Genomic DNA, 19983 nt, shown 5'->3' on the forward strand with positions numbered 1-19983 from the left:
CACAGGCCAGGATGTAAGTGCTCTTGTTGAAAGCTAAGCCTAATGGCCATCCTCAACTGAATGAGAGGGACAAGGCTTACAGGTTGAATGACAAGTTACATAATTGTATGTCACTGTAATACAGATTTTACCTGCTCAGATTAATGTCTGAAAAAAGAGGAAGAGAGAAGAAATGAATGGTACACTATGAATGAGGCCAAGGAGACTTTGCAAAACAAACGAGGCACCTTCTGAAAAAGACAATGAACCCCAAACACATTTGCAGAGTGAAAGCAGCAGCTGTGACTGCAGAGCTACACCAGGCTGCGCTTCACGAATGCTGCTCTCCTTCACCGCGGTCTCCTTTACCTTCTGGAGTAACAACCACAATGCCAGAGACCTCTATGACACATCTCTATTAGGATATATGTACTTATGTTTTACAGTACATGAAAAATCAATACGGAACGCGAGGCAGCCTCAGAGATGTGTGCAAGACTCTGTCAATCCTGTTAGTAAACAGCTTAACATTTTTAAAAGGGTAAAATCTCCCCCGTGGCTTCTGCTCCATGAGCAATGTCTGAAGCAGAAAAGCACTGCTTGGAGCAGCAGAACACTGTGTGGCCATGTGCCAACCTGCTGAGATCTCCAACCCATCCTGGGTTTTCACACAGATACCTATCAGCTGCTCTGGGCTCCCGCAGGAGAATTTATGACAACCATCACCAGCCCAAGCGAGACAGTCACCTTTAGTTGAATTTAGCTGCTTCAGACTAATTTCGCTAATCTGAATTTAGCTGTTTCAGACTGTACTGAAAATGCAACTTTCTCCCAAACAAGAAATGGTCTTGAGCCCTGTCTTTTGTCTTGTTCTTGATTAACCCTGACTTACTCTGGGCACCCAAAAAAGATCTGTGTCACAAAATTTAAAGACTATCCATACTTGAAACAGGGTATCTTCAACCTTTTCTTGGTAGATCAAAAACTGTATCCAACAGTCTGCTTTTTGAGAAAAACACCTGTGATGGACACATAGCTAACAAGTACCAGCTGAGTATTTGTCAGACTTTGCTGTATTTTCACTCTTCAAGCTATTGACAATTTACAAGAAGTTCTGACATCCATATGAGCTGAACCAATGTTAAATCAGTGACAATGAAGGGAAAGGGAGGTCCTGAACCTACATGGAACAGGCTCACTCAGGCATCTAGGCTTAAACCAGACACAGCAACTTTTCTATGCCCCGCTGCTCACAGCTGACCTTCTGATGCACTGAAAAGGAGTTTCACAAGAGGAAGGGCCAAGGGGGAACCTTGCATATGCTGATGAGCAGCTAGAAAATGGTTAACCTCTTACAATTCTCTTTGTAATAAAGTATATGTCAACCTATGAAAAATTCTTCATGTCTTTCAGCCTTGTAATTCCCTCACTGACAATCTCTGACATTAGGAAGTTTGACGCCTGTCTTCCACAGGCAGCTCTAAGAGGCAGGTTGTTCTCCAGACACTAGGGTGTACAGCAGGAGACATCAGTTTCTCAGCAGGTGCTGGTGGGATCTCTCTGTTACCAAGGTAAATCTCACCTGAGCTTTTGTTTATGAAAAGCAGCAATACCTTTAAATAAACTGACTGGCTGAAACTGTCAGGCTGAACTCAAGAAAAATCAAACACACTAGGTTGGGCATTCCACAGTAATTCTCCCTCTCCCTTACCATGATCAGGTGGAGAAATGCAACAGGTAACCATGTATCAAGGGACACCAAGTACTGAAGAGACTAAATTATGAAGTGACTACATGATGCTGGCGTTTCATTCATTTCCCCACAAAACTACCACCCTTATGAAATTTTTTACATATATCTATTCCACCTGCCAGTTTCCTGCTTTAAATACACCTCTCACAAATTACATGAAATATTTACACAATTTGAGTATGTTGCTTACCATCTGAGGCGGTACAGCGTGATGCCAGTTCCCAGAGGACTAATCCCATGGCATACATATCTATTCTCAAAAATGCATCCCTTTGGAAGTTTATAGCACCTTCGAGTACCTCAGGAGCCATATACCTTCGTGTACCAACCTTGAAAGACAATAAAGCACAAAAATTTGTACGCCAAGAATCAAACATGACCGCTATTACTGCTCTAACTGGAGCTGTTGTAATAATGCTAGAGACCAGCACCATTTTTTGGTCAAAGATTAGAAAATAGCCATGGTCATCCTTGCTTAGGACTAAATCTTGGAAGTTTCTTGTATTCTTATACCCAAGAGTAGGTAAAAAGCATCAGAAACAATCATATAGATGGGGCCCAATAAAGGATACAAAGCAGGAAAACGTGAATGTATTTTAAAATAAGACATTTGTGTAACAATTCAACATATTTGCCACTGCCATTCCACATTTTATCTAGTTGAAGATGTCCTTGTTTACTGCAGAGGGGCTGAGCTAGATAACCTTTAAAGGTCCCTTCTAACCCAAACCATGCTACGATTCTTCAATTTTTAAGATTACAGGAAGGCCACTATTCTTATTTTTTCATGTCAAAGACATGAAATATGCTTATGTTTCTCCCTGTGACAGGAGCAGTAATAAAAATACCAAAGGAAAACTAGCAAGCAGAGTGCAATTTATACTGAGAAAGTTAAACGAAGTCACTTGCACAAAACTGGCTATTAAATGAAAACTTTGGGGATATCCATTCTTTGTGACTACAGTCAATGATGAAATTATGCCCTCCAAATAAATCAGAACTTGTCTGGTGCCTGAACAGGATTTTCTTCACTATTTAAACCTTCACAGTAATAGCTATGTTACGTTTCTCTTCAGTGTCATTCCTCAATTTCTGAACAGTATCTCAGAACAATTAATAAAACACGGCAAGACCAAATCCTCTAGCAAGAATCACAATAAGGAGAGAGAGAGAGAGAGAGACAGAGAGAGACAGAGAGAGAAGATGAAAAACTGTCTTATGGAGTAATAAGATGGTGGGAAGGCTGTGACCTGTAATTATCTAAAGAACTGTTTCATTTGTAGCCTGAGCGAAGAAAGCACAAATCACTACATCCCTTAAAGGTCAACAAAGACAGGGTTGACGATACAGTATCCTGCACATGAAGAACACCTAAACTATTGATGTCCATTTACATGCAGTTAGCAGTTTTAAGATTTATGTAAACAGATCAGTTTTTACCTGTCCATGTGTATCCCCTGCAGACTTTCCAGCCTCAAACTTTAAAGCTAGACCAAAATCAGCAATACAAGCTGTAAGATTATTTTTCAGCAGCACATTCTTGCTTTTGATGTCCCTTTCAAGTTAAGGAAAAAAAAAAATAATTGAGATTTAGAACATGAAATATCATATAAAATTCTAAGAAAAAAGTTAAACAGTATACCAAAAAAACATTATAATGCAAAAGGCAAGAAACTTTCTTGCATTCCATTTAAACAACAAAAGAATAATAATAAAACCTAGGAGTACACTTGTACAACTTTATTCTTATGGAAATACGTGAGATAGCCGCTATCACTTTATGCTTAAAATACACACAGATTTATAAGCATGTTATGGAACAGAAACAGAATAAAATGTTACTGCAGGCTTCAATTACAACTACATTTTGTTTGTTTAAACAACAGGAGACAAAACACTTTGAAAAAAATCAATATGCATTGTTTCTAACAAGGAGATACATCATCTCCTGCAGAAGGATAAAGGTAATGGACTTGATCCAGAGATTCCCATCTGTCCTGTGTGTACCATTCCCTCCCCCTTTACTCCTCTTGCCCCCATCCCTTTTACCATCAGTCAAGCAGTGACCATGACATTACAAATTCTGCAGAATCTGTATTTCTCTTACCCTGTATCTCCATCTTTTCACTTTGGTTACCACTATCATTTCAGGTCTCTACTTCTATTAATAGTGTTCTATATTTATCTCATTTAAAAAAAAAACCCAGCAATTACACTCAACAATAGGCATAACACTGCCTACAGTAACCATTTCTTTTTGAAACATTCAGTATCATCTAAAGTTATATATGTTAAGTGTTTAAGTTGTTTCAGATAGCTATAATGCTTATTATTTCATATACCACATAGGGTACTTAATTAACTGTATAGAAAATGAATTTGTGACGTTATCACAATCACCACACCAAGTTCTATAAACCATCAGCTAGATCACTGTTTAGGCTGAGCAGGTTTTTCTTACGAGGCTCTCAACTATTTTGGAAGGAAAGTATCAGAGACTAATTATTTAAATACTTCCTATCTATCCATATTTCATATCCTTTAGCTCAAAGTTGAATACTAACAATCACCTGAAAACATTTTAGATATACTATACCTATGTGAGATGGCAGGCTTATGTCCATCTTTTAGCCCTGGTATATCCTCATGAAGGTAAGCCAAGCCTCTAGCCATAGTTTGAGCTATGTGACAGAGCTCGTTCCAAGAAACCACGTTAGCCTTGAGAAAGTCTGTTAATGAACCCTGCAGAGGTAAAACCAGCAAAAACAGAGTATCAACAATTACAGGATCAATTTCATTCACGTAACTACTCATTAAGAAAAATTATAGCTGGCCTCCATCATTGAAGAACACAATGCACCTGGCTGCCTTTCTCTGTTTTGATAGACCATGTAATGATACACATACATACACAAACAACTGCTAGTTTAAACAACAAAAAACAAAAATAACCTTTGCATTGTCTCTAGTCCATGAATAGAAATAAGGTGCATCTATACATCACCTCTACAAGCAAAAAGTGCAGTGAACTCAAGTTCACTTGACACACTTGGCGCACTTGACAACGAACTGCACTTAGCTGTGTCAAAAATGGGAGCTAGACTTCAGACATTTAAATTCTTTATAAAGAGAACCCTGTTTTTACAAGCATGATTTATCATCTTCCAGGAACAGGAAATCACATTGTTAGTAACAACACACTTTCAGAGTTAAACATACACTATGAATAAATATAATGTAAAGTAAAATTTATTCAACATAAAGCTCTTCTCTTCAAAGTCACTTCGATAGTGCACTCTATACACAAATTTTCACAGATTTACATATTATCCAGATTGCGAGATGTCACTGTGTCACATGTTACTGTGTGAAAAGCCAGCACAAAAGGGAAAAATTAACAAAGAGCTGTCAAACTGTAGAGGCTACACTTCAAAAATAAAATTAAAAATCCTATTTTCCATCAGTCATCTCAGATGCCATCTCTCCAACAGAAACAAGATTTTTTTAAACTCTTAGACAAAATAAACAAAAAATAGCAATAAACTTTCAGAAAGGTAAATTAGTTTGGTTATTATCTACTTATCATGAAGACCTGTCAAAAAATGTAAACAGCTGCATAGTTCTAGTCTTCTAAATTATTAGAGCAGAGGCATAAGTGGGACAAAATGACAGAATGAAGAATTTAACATTCAATACCAGAAATTACCTATGACCTAACCTTAATGCAATAAAATGTCCATATTTTCTCAAATATGTTACATGTAACATCTTCCTAATGCCTCCCTGCTGTGCCACTGCTAAGTTTAAGTTGGGGTGTCTTGGCTTCCCCCTTCTTTTGTACTTACATCTCTGTGACAGTTATACGCATTTTAAAAAAAATATCTAAGTGGCTAAAACAAAACAGTGAACATATTCTTATTACATATATTAATGTTTCTTACCGTGGCTATTACAATAGAATGGATACATATTATTTCACTCTTAGAGACTCAAATCAACTAACACAAGTAGAAGAAAAATAAAAAACACAGTCTCTGCAAGATGGAGTTTATTTAATTTATGCATATTTAGATGGGGGATATTAAAAAATACATGTTCTAAAAAACAAAAAAGGAGAATGAATTTTTGTTTGTTTTCGATAACATCTCCTCCATTAGGTGAAGACTGATAACGTTTTTAGCTGGCTGAAATTTAAATAAATTCATATCCAATGAAAAGAGACAAGTTGAGAGTAAACAAAAACTATTTTAAATTTTATTTCTTAACTAGCTCAAGTTCACAACTGTAAGAAATCTCTAAGGCTGTTCTTCCTCTGCCATAATCATAAAAAAAGAGCTATGATGAGAACTAAACATACCTTCTCATGAAATGCTGTAATTAACCAGAGATCAACATCAATGCTAGTGCCTCGCTTCTCTGCGCCAATGAACTGCAAAATATTGTCATGCTTCATCCCAGGTAAACTGTAAATTTCATATTCATTCTGCCATGACTGTTTGTCCTTTAAACAAAGAACACAAACCACATTAATACTATAATGATGAGTATAAGAGGTACTTGAAGTACTTTCCCTGACAGAAGTTACCACCTACAATTTACCACACATTTGTAAGTGATCTGTCAAAATAACCAAAACCTTTTTTGGGGGGGCAAAGATAAGATTTACAGGGCAAAGAAAGAAAGCACAGTGTATTGTATTAACATTAAAAATTACAAATGCTTAGACTAATAACTGCATTTATGCTACAAACTACTGATCTAACAAAAAAAAAAAAAAAAGATGAAAAACTGTCTTTGCATATATTACATGTTCACATCTAGTGGGAAATTGTCTGAAAAAACTTAATTTGTTGTAAACAATCATCAACTGCTGAAAACAATACCTCAGCTATCACAGATATGAACCATGGAAACACAGAAATCTGTATATCGGGACTGGAGTCTACGTAAGGCAAATCATTACAATAGCTTTAGTCTTAAGAGCATAGTTCAACTTTTGTATTTTATAAATCTACAAGAACCCCATAAAGAATTATAAACAGGTTTTCCTTAATTAAAGATAACAAAGTCTCAGATATAGCTTATGTTGTGCTGATGGCCGAAACCAGCATAAATACAGGCCACTTCTCCTAGAAAGATAAGAAATTGCAGATGTATTTAATCAGCAAGTCACACTTGGTTAATCATTAGAAAACACAAGCACACCTCTTCACCTCAAGCAGCAGTGGGTATTTTTAATTAATTTAAAATTTATCCTAATATCATTGCATTATGATCAGTTTGTGTTCTTTAACTGAAAAATTATGAGCAAAATCTATTTTAAACATGGCTTTCAGAGAGTACTTGCTGGGAAGCAAATATTTCACTTAATTATACTTAATTTGAACAATCACCTCACAGGTTTGCATTTCAGGACATTCCTTTTAAGTACAACTTAATTCGAAAAATATTGACAAATTTATCTCAACTGATCAAGAGATGTATGAGAGCTACTTAAAACTACTCATGCCAAATAAGTATTTTTATGACTAGAAACATGAAAGTTTCACTGAGCTTATTTCAGTAATATGCTTGCTGCATTAAAATACTTATTTTAATTCAATAAAGCTCTACGCACCCGTTTTTCAGCTCAACATTTCCACCTAGATTTACATTATACATTGAAAAAGTTCTAAAAAGCCTCTTATTTTGACTACAAAAGCTGTTTAACATTATGATGTTATAAGCAACACAGGACACTAAGAACTTCTGCTTACCTGAATAGGGAATATTTTGACCGCAACATACTCATTTAGTAGTTGAGCTTTCCATACGCAACCAAATCTTCCCCTAGCTTTGATCTCTAGTAACTGCAATGGCTTCAAACCCATCAATGGTGAAGGTGGTGGTGGTCCAGGATCCTGAAATTAGGTTAAACCCATTAATGAATTTTTTTATTTTATGTGCTATGATGACAGGCCTAAAAATAAAGGCTTGTAAACTGCAAGAGATTTGGTATTATGTACCCAACCCCCCTTACATCAAATTATCTCAAAACAAACCAGAAACAACCCAGCAGCTCTTCTCCACGGGAAAGTAAAATGCAATTGTAAAACATGCTCAGAATTAATGTGCAAGCAACAGCATAACAACAGTTACAATATAAATCTAACCACATGTAAAAGCACAGCAGAAATGAAGGAAAAAAGATAATCAAGCTTTACTTGTTACTTTTTTCAAGAGAATCAAAATAAGTACCTTTGATACATTTAAGGCTTGGTTGGTTGGTTTGTTTGTTGGACATACACGTGACCCTTTCAAACCTTAAATTCAATGACCTGGTGACTTGACTCTACAAAGCCATTAATTCCATTTCTGAGTGACTGATACTGCACCCCTCAGCCATCATCTGGGAAGCAGATGAGGTCTACATCAGCAGCTTGGCTGGGGGCAGCAGTGCAGAGCTGGAGTGAATCCCCTCGCTGTGTGCAGTGACCACATACTGGTTCAGTTCTCACAAGCCATCTTAGCTGATACCAGCACAGCTCCACTTCAGTAATTCCACTGTTTATGGGAGACATCAGATTGCAAACCAAGATGGGGGCAGGCCATGCTACTACAAGGTCTTCATCTTGTAATAAATACATCACTAACTTATTTTTTCATTCAGAAACCACTGAACCACATGCATGGAGCAGGCATTTGGCACAGGAAACCAAGTATCATCACCTCCACAGTCAGCCCTCCAAGCCACACCTGAAGAATGACAGCATCAATGCTTCAACCTACCGATCCACTTTGACTGCTCCCAACTTTTGCTACTGTAGATAGCTGACAACTTACTGAAATGCAAGTACTTGGCTGTATGCCAGAAAGAGAACTAGAATTGAATTTAAGAGATTACCTTGGCATATCTCACAGTATTTGTACTTTACTGAGGGGCTAGCCCAACAGCTCCTTTTCCAGTATGACAGCACAGGCTAGGAAGCACGACTGCAAGCGAGGCACAGCTTCCATGCAGCTATCCATATAACAACCAATATTACTTCAGATGTTAATTTCCCCTTCTGGGAAAGAAAATGTGAAGGGTTAAGGAATATCCTGTATTTTCTATTTCATACATCTCTTACATATTCTGTATCATACACATCATCTGACTGAAACGAGCAGATTTTTCAACTTTATTGCCAAAGATGTGCTTCTGTCTGGGCTGTCCTTTTTTCTCCAGCCTACCATGGTGGATTAGTTGTACTTACATAAGCTTCTTCCCTTTACCATGAACAAGCGCATCAGACCCATTTACAAATGCCTTTGCATCAAAGAATGTCGCCCTATGCACAGAACATAACTGTCTTCTGTATGATCCCTGTTTTTTGCAGGAAAATTAGTCAAGATCTGGTGTATAGTGGTCACCAAGCAGAATTACCAACACTGTCACCACAAGATACAGCTCCACCTTCCTTCCACTGTCCCTCAAATAAGTTTAAACCACAATTTGTTCTTCAGTCCAAATTACTACAGAGAGCTGTCAATGTCAATGGAAGGGGTGATGGCTTGTAAGCACACTGCTAGATCACACAGATGGGAAGAGGATGAACGGGTGCTTTTACTGGCAGTGCAGGTCTATGGAGGCCACAAAACTGCACCACAACTCCCAGTATCATGTATGAAAGAAACAAACATACAAATGAAAGTTAGGTGTAGCTTTTAAATTATACCCACACTGCAAAATAAAATGAAAAAAACCCCAAAAGTCTATTGTTCAAAAAAGTCTCCAAAACGTATGTTTGGCTTCTCTACTTCTTCTCCAAAGCAGTCCCAGCTGTAATACTGGTTTAAAGAGAAAGAATGAAAAACACTGGAGTAGTTGCTTCTACAAAACAAATAAGAGTACTCAAAAGTTAAGTATTGGAGCACTTCAGTGCACAACACAATCTTGTGCATGTTAAAGACATTTTCTGAAGAACTGTGATTTTAAGTATACTTTACTGTTGCAAGAATGGAGACAAGTGCTTCTGTATTCAACACGAATTTTGAGTAGTTTAAGTGCAGGAATAAATAACCATTGTCTTATTTCTTATTAAGCAACAAATACATCCTTAGAGAATAACAAGCTTCGTAGAGAGACAGATTTACAGCAATTTAAAGAAGCTGTAACCTTATTCCGCAGATTAGTAAAAGAAATATGTTTTAAACTCAAATTAAGAGACACATTACAATACTACCTTCAAACAAATACGAAATCCTTCTGGAAATGTGACAACGACAGATGATTATATTTGTTACATCAAAAGTGATGGGTTTAAAGTGGACAAGCAAAAATACAGAAAATGAAGTTTCAGAGTTAAGTTTTCCATCCCGTGCTGCTTTTCATTCAGTGCCAAAGCACTTTATGAATATTCCAGGCACCAGGGAAATCACTGTCCTTAATTTGTAATAGTTACAGTTCCAAGAAAAACTAGAAACAAGATGCCCAAATCTACTCACAAAAGCTGACCCTTAATTGTTATTTCAAAGAAACCTGAGCACTGTGTAGCATCTGTGGATTTAACATCAGTTAATTTAACAAGTTTTTAAAGTTTTGAACCTAGCAAAAATTTAATTCTAGCAAAGTTTTGAACCTTTCACATTAGACCACGATACTTTTCATATACCTGAATTTCTTTTCTTCTAGAAAATGCTGGCATTTCAAAGTATTTTCCCACTACCTTATACAGCAACCTCCTATGGATCCCTGCACATTTTCCTTTTGTGTTGAAACATTTCTATGAAGTCAAAACTTTTGGTGTGTTTATGAAGCAGCAACACACACCCACACACATAAATCAAAACAAACCCAGATTTAAAATGGAAAGTGTAATTGCCTTCTGTTAACATAACTAAATAAAATAGTTTTCCAGTTTATTTTTTTTTTTAACAACTTTGTTAAAAATCAACAGGCATTTACTCTAAAACTACAGGTACTATTTTTGTACAGCAACATTCCTTGACAATATTTTCAACTTGCTCTACTTCTAAGCAAAAACGTTTAATGTGCCACAGGCATAATTATTTTTGTATGGCTTTTTAAAATCATCTCTGTCATGCCAAGGATGATGATATAATGTGAGTATAGATATAATGTGGACATATTAGTCTAACAGCTCACCACAGCTGTCAAAAGATCAGAACTCAATTTTCCATTCTTGAGTTTTCCCTGTCCCTTTCCTTGGACCAATTCTGGCACTGGTTTGACCATACCACAAATCAAAGCAATACGCTAGACTGCCAGAAAGCTTTTTTGTGCTTGTTTTGTTTGTTTGTTTTGGGGGGTTTTTTGGTTTTTGTTTTTAAAATCAGGTTAACTTCCTGATAGTTTGGCAAATTGAATCCATTTGCAACAACATCCAGGTTAAGGCAAAAAGCATTGCAAGGCAGAGGGAAGCAGGGTTCCCTCTCTTGGGAGCAGCGAGCCATTGGCCCATCTCACTTTGTTCGAAGTACTACATACCTTCTCAAAGCCACTCTCTGTCCTAACCCCAGGGCAGCTCATGAAGGCAGCAGGAGCAGGAACACTCCTGCCACATAATCATCTACTGCCAGGGAAAGACAAGAAGCAGCTATGGCCGCAGAAAGTATTTCAACTGACAAGGTCATATGATGCATTCTACTCAGACAACCAAGCTTTACTCTTCCTACAGCTCAATGCCATCAATCATTAACACTGTAAGTTTGGGTTACATGGTCATCTCAAAATCATGGACATCTAGTTATGTTGTACACTCCAAGGTTTTCAAATCTCAAACAGGGCTGTTTGGTTCTGATTTTTATAGCTAGGAGTTGCAGTCAGCTGCCAGGTAGTGCATACTAGTCATACTGGAAAAAGAACAGAGGGAAAATATATTCATGAAAGAACGGTAACTTACAGAAATAGGTTTCCTTAAGTGCCTTCAAGAATAGTTCTTAAGATCAAAGAGAAGCTTAACAAACATGAAACTACAAATCCCTTCCAAATGTGACCAAATGAACAGATTGTTTAAAGACCTGCCCCAACACAGTCTGTCAGCTCTTGGGTTTATCTCCAGTTATGTCTTTCATATGGCAACTGAATCAGGTGATTCACCATGTACAACAAAGGAAAAAAAAAAGACCAATTATCCAAACAGAGTTGTACACAGACACGTTTCTCTTTCCTAGCTCCAAAATATAAACAAGTTCTCAAAATTCCTGATGACATGCAAGTTTTGTTAAATGGTGCAGTATTTCTCCTTGGTTATATTAACTCTACAGCTTACATTGTGTCTATTACTTACTGGTTAAAGCCATTCCCCCTTGTCCTACCCCTACAGGCCCTTGTAAAAAGTCTCTCTCCAGCTTTCTTGTCAGCCCACTTAGGCACTGGAAGGGAATAGGGTTGACAAGTTCTCACTGAAAAAGTCTGATGACTATCTTGGTTGCTTCCTCCCTTTCTAGTTTGGGTCTGGTTCATTTTCAACCAGCTGATCTGTAAAGTTAAGATCCAAATACTGCAAAAGGAGTCAGAATTACTAAGTTTTATTGTTATTCTAAAATTGACACTGATTTGTATCAAAAGATATTTCTTTTAAATAGTATCAATTTTTCCTCTTTTTTCACTCCAAAATATCCTCTCTTTTCTGACATATTGCAAACATATTCCTTAAAGTAATATAAACAAAGTAGTTATTTGTAGGGAGGATACTTCAGCTTCCTCCCTAACTGAAATTATGTCAACTGAAGAAAAGCAGTAATACGAACAGATGAAACTCTGCTAAGTCATTACAGATGCAAGATATTCAGGAAAATGTCATTTCTACTCTATTTTCTAAGTTACAAGGCATTACAGCTATTAGAGAAGTGAAGAGACAATGCAAACTGAGCATTCATATTACAACTCAAATCTTGACGTTTTCAATATTCAAAAGCCTAGCAATAATGACCAGGTTTCTGAATTAACAGTTTTCAGTTGCTTGCATTTTCACATGAAGTAGAAGTAGTTTAACACAGGTAAAAATAACTTCTGGGCAGTGAGAAAGACAAACTAAGGACTTAATAGTGAAAGAGTATTTTTCTTCAGGTAATTATTTCTCCAAGCTCCCAAATCACACAAAAAAACATCACATCACTCAAATCACAACACGAAGACCACACACCTCAAACAGCTACAAGCATTTCACAGGCGGGAGATTACAACAGACACCCAAAGACAGGACAGCAGTGGGCAGGACGTGGCCATGTACTTTCAGGGCAGCCCACCACAGTGGGATGTGAGTTCGTGCTGGCTGGACTGCTCCCACAGCCCGAGACCGAGATTATCAGCAAGTGCTGGACCAGTGGAGCCCTCACCACCACTCATACGAAGTAGCACTAGGGTGGAAATGACACAAAGGAGCAAGGGGGTAGCTGAAGAACCATAAAGCGACTATGCCTGGTGTGTTTCATTATCAATTCCTGCAGGTGTTTAACTTGATAGCCTGAGATACTACAGTAAATTTTAAGAAAGCTATGAACAGCAGACTAAATCTGTTTTTAAACCACGCATGCTTACAAGTTTCTTCTCCAAAACACTGAGAGGAAAAAAAAGTAATTAATACCAAAACAACTTCTTACATGTCCACAGAAAGTTCCATAACCATGAACAAACATCAATGCATCTTACCTCAATCATTATATGAAAGGCGTGCTTGTAGAGAGGGGAAAAAACACAGGCAGAAGAAATTACTATATATACCAAGAATGGGATGAAAAACAGCTCATAAGAAAAGAGACAAAATCAATTGTTTGTGAATTAATAACAAAAATATTCCTGGGGATATAGCAATACTTCCCTGCACTAATAACAGATAATTTAAAATATACTAAAAACCAAATCCATCATTGATATGTTAGGAAAGTGGGCAATAAAAGATACAGACCCTTAGCTGAATTGATCTTATAATTAAAACTACAGTTGTCCATTTTAGATTTATAAACATCCATGTTTCTACAAAACAGTATATAAACACATGCAGAAAGTTCACAGAAACACAAGTTACACAAGCTTATTTCTTGTTTTCTCACAAGTGTACAGTAGAGGGCAGGGTTGTATTTTTTAAAATTCACTGTAATTAGTCACTAGCTGTGGAAAAGGAAAACTTTTTAATGTCTATGTTATAACTAAAGCTTTTAAATAAATAGGTCATCATATACTAGGCCTGTATTACTAAATTTAATCAACAAATCTGGCATACTAGAGCTATAACTAGAACAAGTGAACTTGAAAAAACTATATCCAACATCTATAAAGGGAGATTACAGTACTAAAGGTTCCTTCAAACAAGTCACACGAGTTCACAGACTGTGGAATGAAATCCATTATAAAAACCTAAGTCCCAGAGCACTGTTGCTGAAACTTAAAAACACACTTTAATGACACACGCTTGTTTGTGCTACTTTCATCTCTTTTTTATTATAAAAATCTCATTGCCACTCAAGCAGAGAAGTGCTGAGACACCTTCGTTGTTCCTCCTGTACATCTGCCTCCGCTATTTTCTTTGTCCTTTATAATTTGATCAGATAGGTGTTGCAAGAGCATGAAATTCAACACTTGAAGTATTCAGCCACCACGTAACAGCTTTTTCTTCACCCTTTTCTTCGCCCTTAGTCTTTACGTTCTTAGGATGCTACAGAGCATAGGGCCAACAAAAGACTTTTATCTGCACTTTGAAAACTGTCTAGCACACACTTAACATTATCTAAATAATTAATAATAGAAGGGCTGATGTATTTCTTGAAGGCTAGATTAGTTGGGAGTTAGATTTATAAATACTGTAATAGAGCTTGCAGCCACTGACAGAGCGAGCACTGAAGAACATCGGAGCCAAACAGGATCACTCCATCAGTCAGCAGACCACTGAAGATGAGGGTAACACCCACACCAAAAGGATGAAGCAGATTCTTGCAGGACCTGTACAGCCTGCAAATACTTTGAGGCACTTCATAAGGGAAAATACCCCATACTAAACAAAAACACCCAAACCTTTTTCGACAGAAGCTGATTATCTTCACCTTCAGATCTCTGTGAGCTGGTGGTTCCAGCAGAATGACAGCTATTCCACATACGCTTAGGAGAACTAGAAGTAAGATTCTGCAGCACTAAATTCACAATCCACAGGCACAAGTTTGTCCTTCAAGCCCCCCATTATTTCTTTGCCAGAAGCAGCAGCCAAGCAAAATAGAAGTATTAATCTGTGAATGGGATAGGGAAAGGCTACTGTAGCAGAGAAATAGAACTACCTCTGTGTACTCCTATTTCTTCTAACTCAAGTAGTCAAAGAACAGACAACTGTTAAAAAAAAAATTTAAAAGCACTGCTTGTATGAAATAGTTATTCAATAAATGTCTGTAAAAAAAATTATTAGTTATTTTTCAGGCTTACTTACTATTAAAGTTCTCCAGCTCCTAAGAATTTTTAATTCCTCAGAAATAAGGAAACAAAAGATACATGAGGCCTACTTTTTTCTCTTACTATAATGAGAAACTGCAAATACGAAATTGAGAAATAAGAGTTCTCTTACTACTCTCTTAAGGGGATCAACTGCCCCCAAACACTAATAAATTAGACAAGCACAGAAATTTTCAAAAACGCACATCATAAACCTCCTGATTTGAAAATCATTGTCCTTCCCTTCAGACATCAGACCACTGCCTCAGGCTTTTCATTAGAAATGCAAGTATTACCAGTTTAAGCAGTGTCAGGCTATTACAGAAATGCAAATAGGTGCAACAACTCTTATAAACTGGGAGTAATTTCCCTCTCCCCAATAGCTATCATCTCTACAAATGTATATAAACACACTAACTTCCTATTTATACTGCCTGAAAAATACTTCTAAAGGTTTTATCATGGATTAGGGAAATGATATTTGTAGCCAATAAGGAAAAAAGAAAAGAAAACAAAACAAAACAAAATAAACAACAACCAACCCAAACCCCCAAAACAAAAACACCACCCCAAGCAAAAACAAACCCTACAAAAAAATCCAAGCAGTGTGGTCTTTTCCAAAGTTTGGGTTATCCACAAATATATTCTGAACTTCAAGAATGTAAATGTTACAAAAATCTTTATAAACACATTGCATTCAAAATAAATACAACTTACTGTATTACAAATTTATTGCAGTGATTACTTAATTCACTCTTAATTACTACCCTAAATATGACATCTGCGTACTCATCCCTCAATCTCTTTGGAGAACATAAGGTTAAAATTAATGAGGTTTTTTTTAGAACTTGTGAAATGTGTAGTTCTCATCCAGTCAGTGATATAAAACATTACTTGAAAGACATCAATCTGAAATATTCAGGAAATTGGACTTTATTACAGAAAATTATTAAAAAGCTCCTGAAGGTAGATGCACCTGACTGCAGACTTCACCAAGACCAATACTTCAGACTTCCTATGATTGTTCCAAAGCACTGCCTTAAGACTACAATCTACATGTGGTCTAGATAATGTAGATTATTTTGAACATTACTGTTTACAATGAATGAATAATAGAGAAATCTTCAAGGTAAATTATATGTAGCACTGTAAAAGCCTTCAGTGTCTTGTCAGTTGTTAAATGTGTATATGCCAAGTCTAGATTTACAAGACTAAAACACAAAGTACATCCAGCCTTACCAGATGGATACACATCTTCATTCACCGGTCTTTCAGACCCACTACATGCAGGCCTAATCCTAAAACTAAACCAACTTTTTAATATGCCAAGAATAAGGTACAGTATACAAAGCTAAGGTACAGTATTGAAAGCATACTATACAGGTTAGAATTATTTAGAATTCTGCTTAAATCAATGCAAAAGCACAAAGTAACTTTAAGTTCACTATAGAAATACATTTTAAAACCTGTTTTTTTAACTTTAGCTGTACTTTAAGTTAGGTTGCTATTCAGAATAAGTCGTCTTACATCTGGATTTGTATTTTCTAACCTCTTTACAAAGTAAGAATTTATGGTTTACTTAAATGGAGACAGCTCATTCTGAAGGCAGATGGAGAATGCAGGGAAGTAGTTGGGTAGGATTTTTTTGGGGTTGGGTTTTGTTGTTTGTTTGTTTTAATGGTTTTTAAAACTATCAAAACTTAGAATCAAAGATCTGGATCTGGTCATATACAGAACATTTAAAAAGCGTCTCTTCAAGCTTGGTTTTCAACTCTTTGTCATACAAATTTTTCCCTCTGTTAAAAGATTTTAAGGAACTGCTTGTATTGCAATAGCCCATAAAATAAATAAAGAAAAAGGAAAAAAGACATAGTTACAAGCTATTTTCCTACTACATACTAAGGACTCCTCATCTATAACAACTTTCCTACTGCATTCTTAGGGTGTCCCTACATTTATGTGGTTTTTTTTGTTTTGGGGTGTTCCCCCTCCCCCCCTTTAAACAACTATATCATGGTTGTTGCTCTCAGATCACAATCAAAGGATAATGCCAGACCTTCCTCTTGTGTCAGTCCAGCTATTGTTACCAACTGTGAAAGAAATTCTTACTAGCCCTCAAGATACAAAATGCAGAATTAGAGAATGTGAAATCATTCACACATCTAACAGTCCAAATCCAGAGATCATTCAGCTATTCCTTTTTAATACTAACACTGCCACTCATTATACGTTAACCACTCATTAAGCACCGATACGTACCCAACAGTAACTCCCACCTAGCTAGCCACAATCTCCAACTCACTCTGTCTTTATTTTTTTTTAATCCTTACTCTGAGCTCCAGCTTTTCTTTGTTGATCAATCTTTTCCCATTTCATGTAAGCACTTGGCTTCTCCTCCATACATTTTTCAAGTAGCTATTAATCTCCCTAGGTTTGGAATAAGTCCTTGTAAAAACACCTCTCCATTTCTTATTCTTCATTTTTCGAGTGTTATATAATGTTTTATTAAAATATCTGTAACAACAAGAAGAAAAATACTGTGGCGGGGGGGAAAAAAAAAAAAAAAAAAAAAAAAAGGAAAAACCCCCCGACACTTGATTTAATTTCTTCATCATTTTTCAGCAGCCAACCCTGATTTTCTGAGTGTGACAAAGGGATAAAGGTTATCTCAGAAATTTTAAGCACACCAGGTAGATTATTTGATGTGCTGAAATTCAATTTAGAGAATGAAAACAACAAATGAAAATCTTTTTCCTATGCCAACCATAAAAAATTTCCTCTTACTAATTACTTTCACTTTTTTTTTTGAAAACAAACCTCAAGTTACACACCAAACTCGTTGGCACAGGTCTGGTGCCCTAGACCATATGTCTGAGGTTAAAAACTACAGCTAAGAGCACCGCTTGTTCGTTATTATGTTCTCTTCCTTTTAGTTTCCAACACAGAATTTATTTTTCCACTGCTACATATGCAGTCGGACCTGCAGCCAGTTCAGAATATGTCTTGCTTCTGCCACTGCTAGAGATTTTAATTCTTCATCATTATTCACCTTGCATTATGAGATACCATTTTCAATTCTAATTTCTTACAGCTTAAACTGAAATATCAAAACCATGACATAGCTACAGAAATCTATTCATACTTGGGTGTCTTCATGAGGAGATACACTCAAGAAAGACTATCATGGTATGGTAGTGAAGGGAGCCATACCAAAATGGCATTAGCTAAAATCACAGAGGGAGTTTTTATGTTCAAATAACCCCTCTTCCGCCCGAATCAATCTCTTTAGATTTCATACATGTGCTTCAATTATTCTTAATTCTTGGTTCATACAGCACATGACATTGAAGATTAAGGATGTTTTCCATCTGTACAGGACCAGTGAGGTTCATCCATATGGAGGCAGGGAGACGCAACACATAAAAGATTATTGTGCTTAATATAGGGAATGATGGGTGAAAAGCTTAAATGAAGTGATATACAGGGGTTAAATGAAGAAGACATAGTTGTATATAACTATGCAATCCTCCACTCTGAGGAAAGAAAGAAACGGTAATTCCCAGCAACTAACCTTGCTTTTATAGACATGCTAATAGACAGGATCTGTCCATTCTGAGTTTTTAAATTTCTGGTAACACCAAACAGATGTTACCTGGACCAGGGCTTTCTTGTGATTAGTGATTAAAAACATGAAGCTTCTTTGACCCAAGGCCTAGACCAGGGCTTTTCTTGTGATTAGTGATTAAAAATATGAAGCTTCTTTGACCCAAGTAATTTCAAATGTTCCAGAAGAAAGCACAAAAATAGGTTATGAAGACATTATGTGAATCTGTAAAGCTTTTTTTCAACCCTCTCAACATATGACTCTTATTTTAAAAACAACACAAAACAAAAAAAGCAACTCTGCGATACAGTAAGATATTCATAACTTGAGCACTTAACAAAAAGTACAAGAGGTTAATCTCTCTTTGTACAGTAGGGATGTAAAATGTTGGAAGCCACAGCTCTGTGAACTGATAAAAACCAGAAGTGTTACTTGTGTCAGTTACGCTATAAAATAGGTTATGGTCCTATCTATCAGTTGACAGAGTGGTAACACCACAGTCGTAATTAGCATTGACTGACAACTCTGGCCCAAGCTCAAGAGATGTAAAAAAAAAATAAATGAGCATAACATATCAACTCCTTGCCATCCACATTTGTATTTCTACAAGGAATATTAGTAGGATGCTGTGGAGAAATCCAAACTAATTTGAGAGTGAAAGCCTTTGTCTGCAAAGACAGCAGTGCTTTATTTTCAGTGTACCTGGAACTCATGAGTGAAAATTAACTGGGTGAGAATAAGTCTTTCTATATGAAAATACACACATTCAAATATTTAAGATACTAATCAAGTTTTGGTAAGTTTATCAGACATATGAATAGATGTTTGCAGCATGATTAAATCAAATATAAGTAAGAAAATGAAATGGTTCTTTAAAACCACTTGACGTATGCACAAATGTATTTAGCAAACTTACACTTGTTAATAACTCATTTAAGAATTGAGTGACAGATTTTATACAATTTGACAGCTATAACTGGATAGCACCCCACACGATAAAGTGAGACACACAGTTAACAGCACAAACAAGAGATAAAGTAGTATGTAAGCAAAGACTAATGGGAGCAACAGGAGCAAGGACAGGTCCCTGCAGCACCCTGGTGCACACATTTCTGCCACAGCTACCCCTGACATGTGTCTCCGGGCCCGCTGAGCTCTTCAGGCTCAGGCACCGGCAAGAAGCATCTCAGCAGTTACCTGCTCTCATAACCCGCTTGGCCTCTCTACCCAAATACCCGAAGGAAAGCA

The 19983-nt window shown here is 36.6% G+C and overlaps 1 protein-coding gene across 1 annotated transcript in view; it reads right to left on the reverse strand.

Annotated features, from left to right (window-relative positions):
- Positions 1 to 19983, reverse strand: part of ACVR2A (activin A receptor, type IIA) — a 65755-nt gene that overhangs the window by 2302 nt on the left and 43470 nt on the right. The window contains exons 5-9 of the mRNA XM_010018327.1: positions 7489 to 7632; positions 6090 to 6233; positions 4329 to 4474; positions 3173 to 3287; positions 1923 to 2061 (exon numbers count right to left, since the gene is read on the reverse strand). Of these exons, the coding sequence (XP_010016629.1) occupies positions 1923 to 2061; positions 3173 to 3287; positions 4329 to 4474; positions 6090 to 6233; positions 7489 to 7632 (688 nt within the window). The remainder of the gene's footprint in view (positions 1 to 1922; positions 2062 to 3172; positions 3288 to 4328; positions 4475 to 6089; positions 6234 to 7488; positions 7633 to 19983) is intronic.

Source organism: Nestor notabilis, unplaced genomic scaffold (assembly GCF_000696875.1).
Source record: "Nestor notabilis isolate BGI_N333 unplaced genomic scaffold, ASM69687v1 scaffold850, whole genome shotgun sequence".
Taxonomy (NCBI): domain Eukaryota; kingdom Metazoa; phylum Chordata; class Aves; order Psittaciformes; family Psittacidae; genus Nestor; species Nestor notabilis.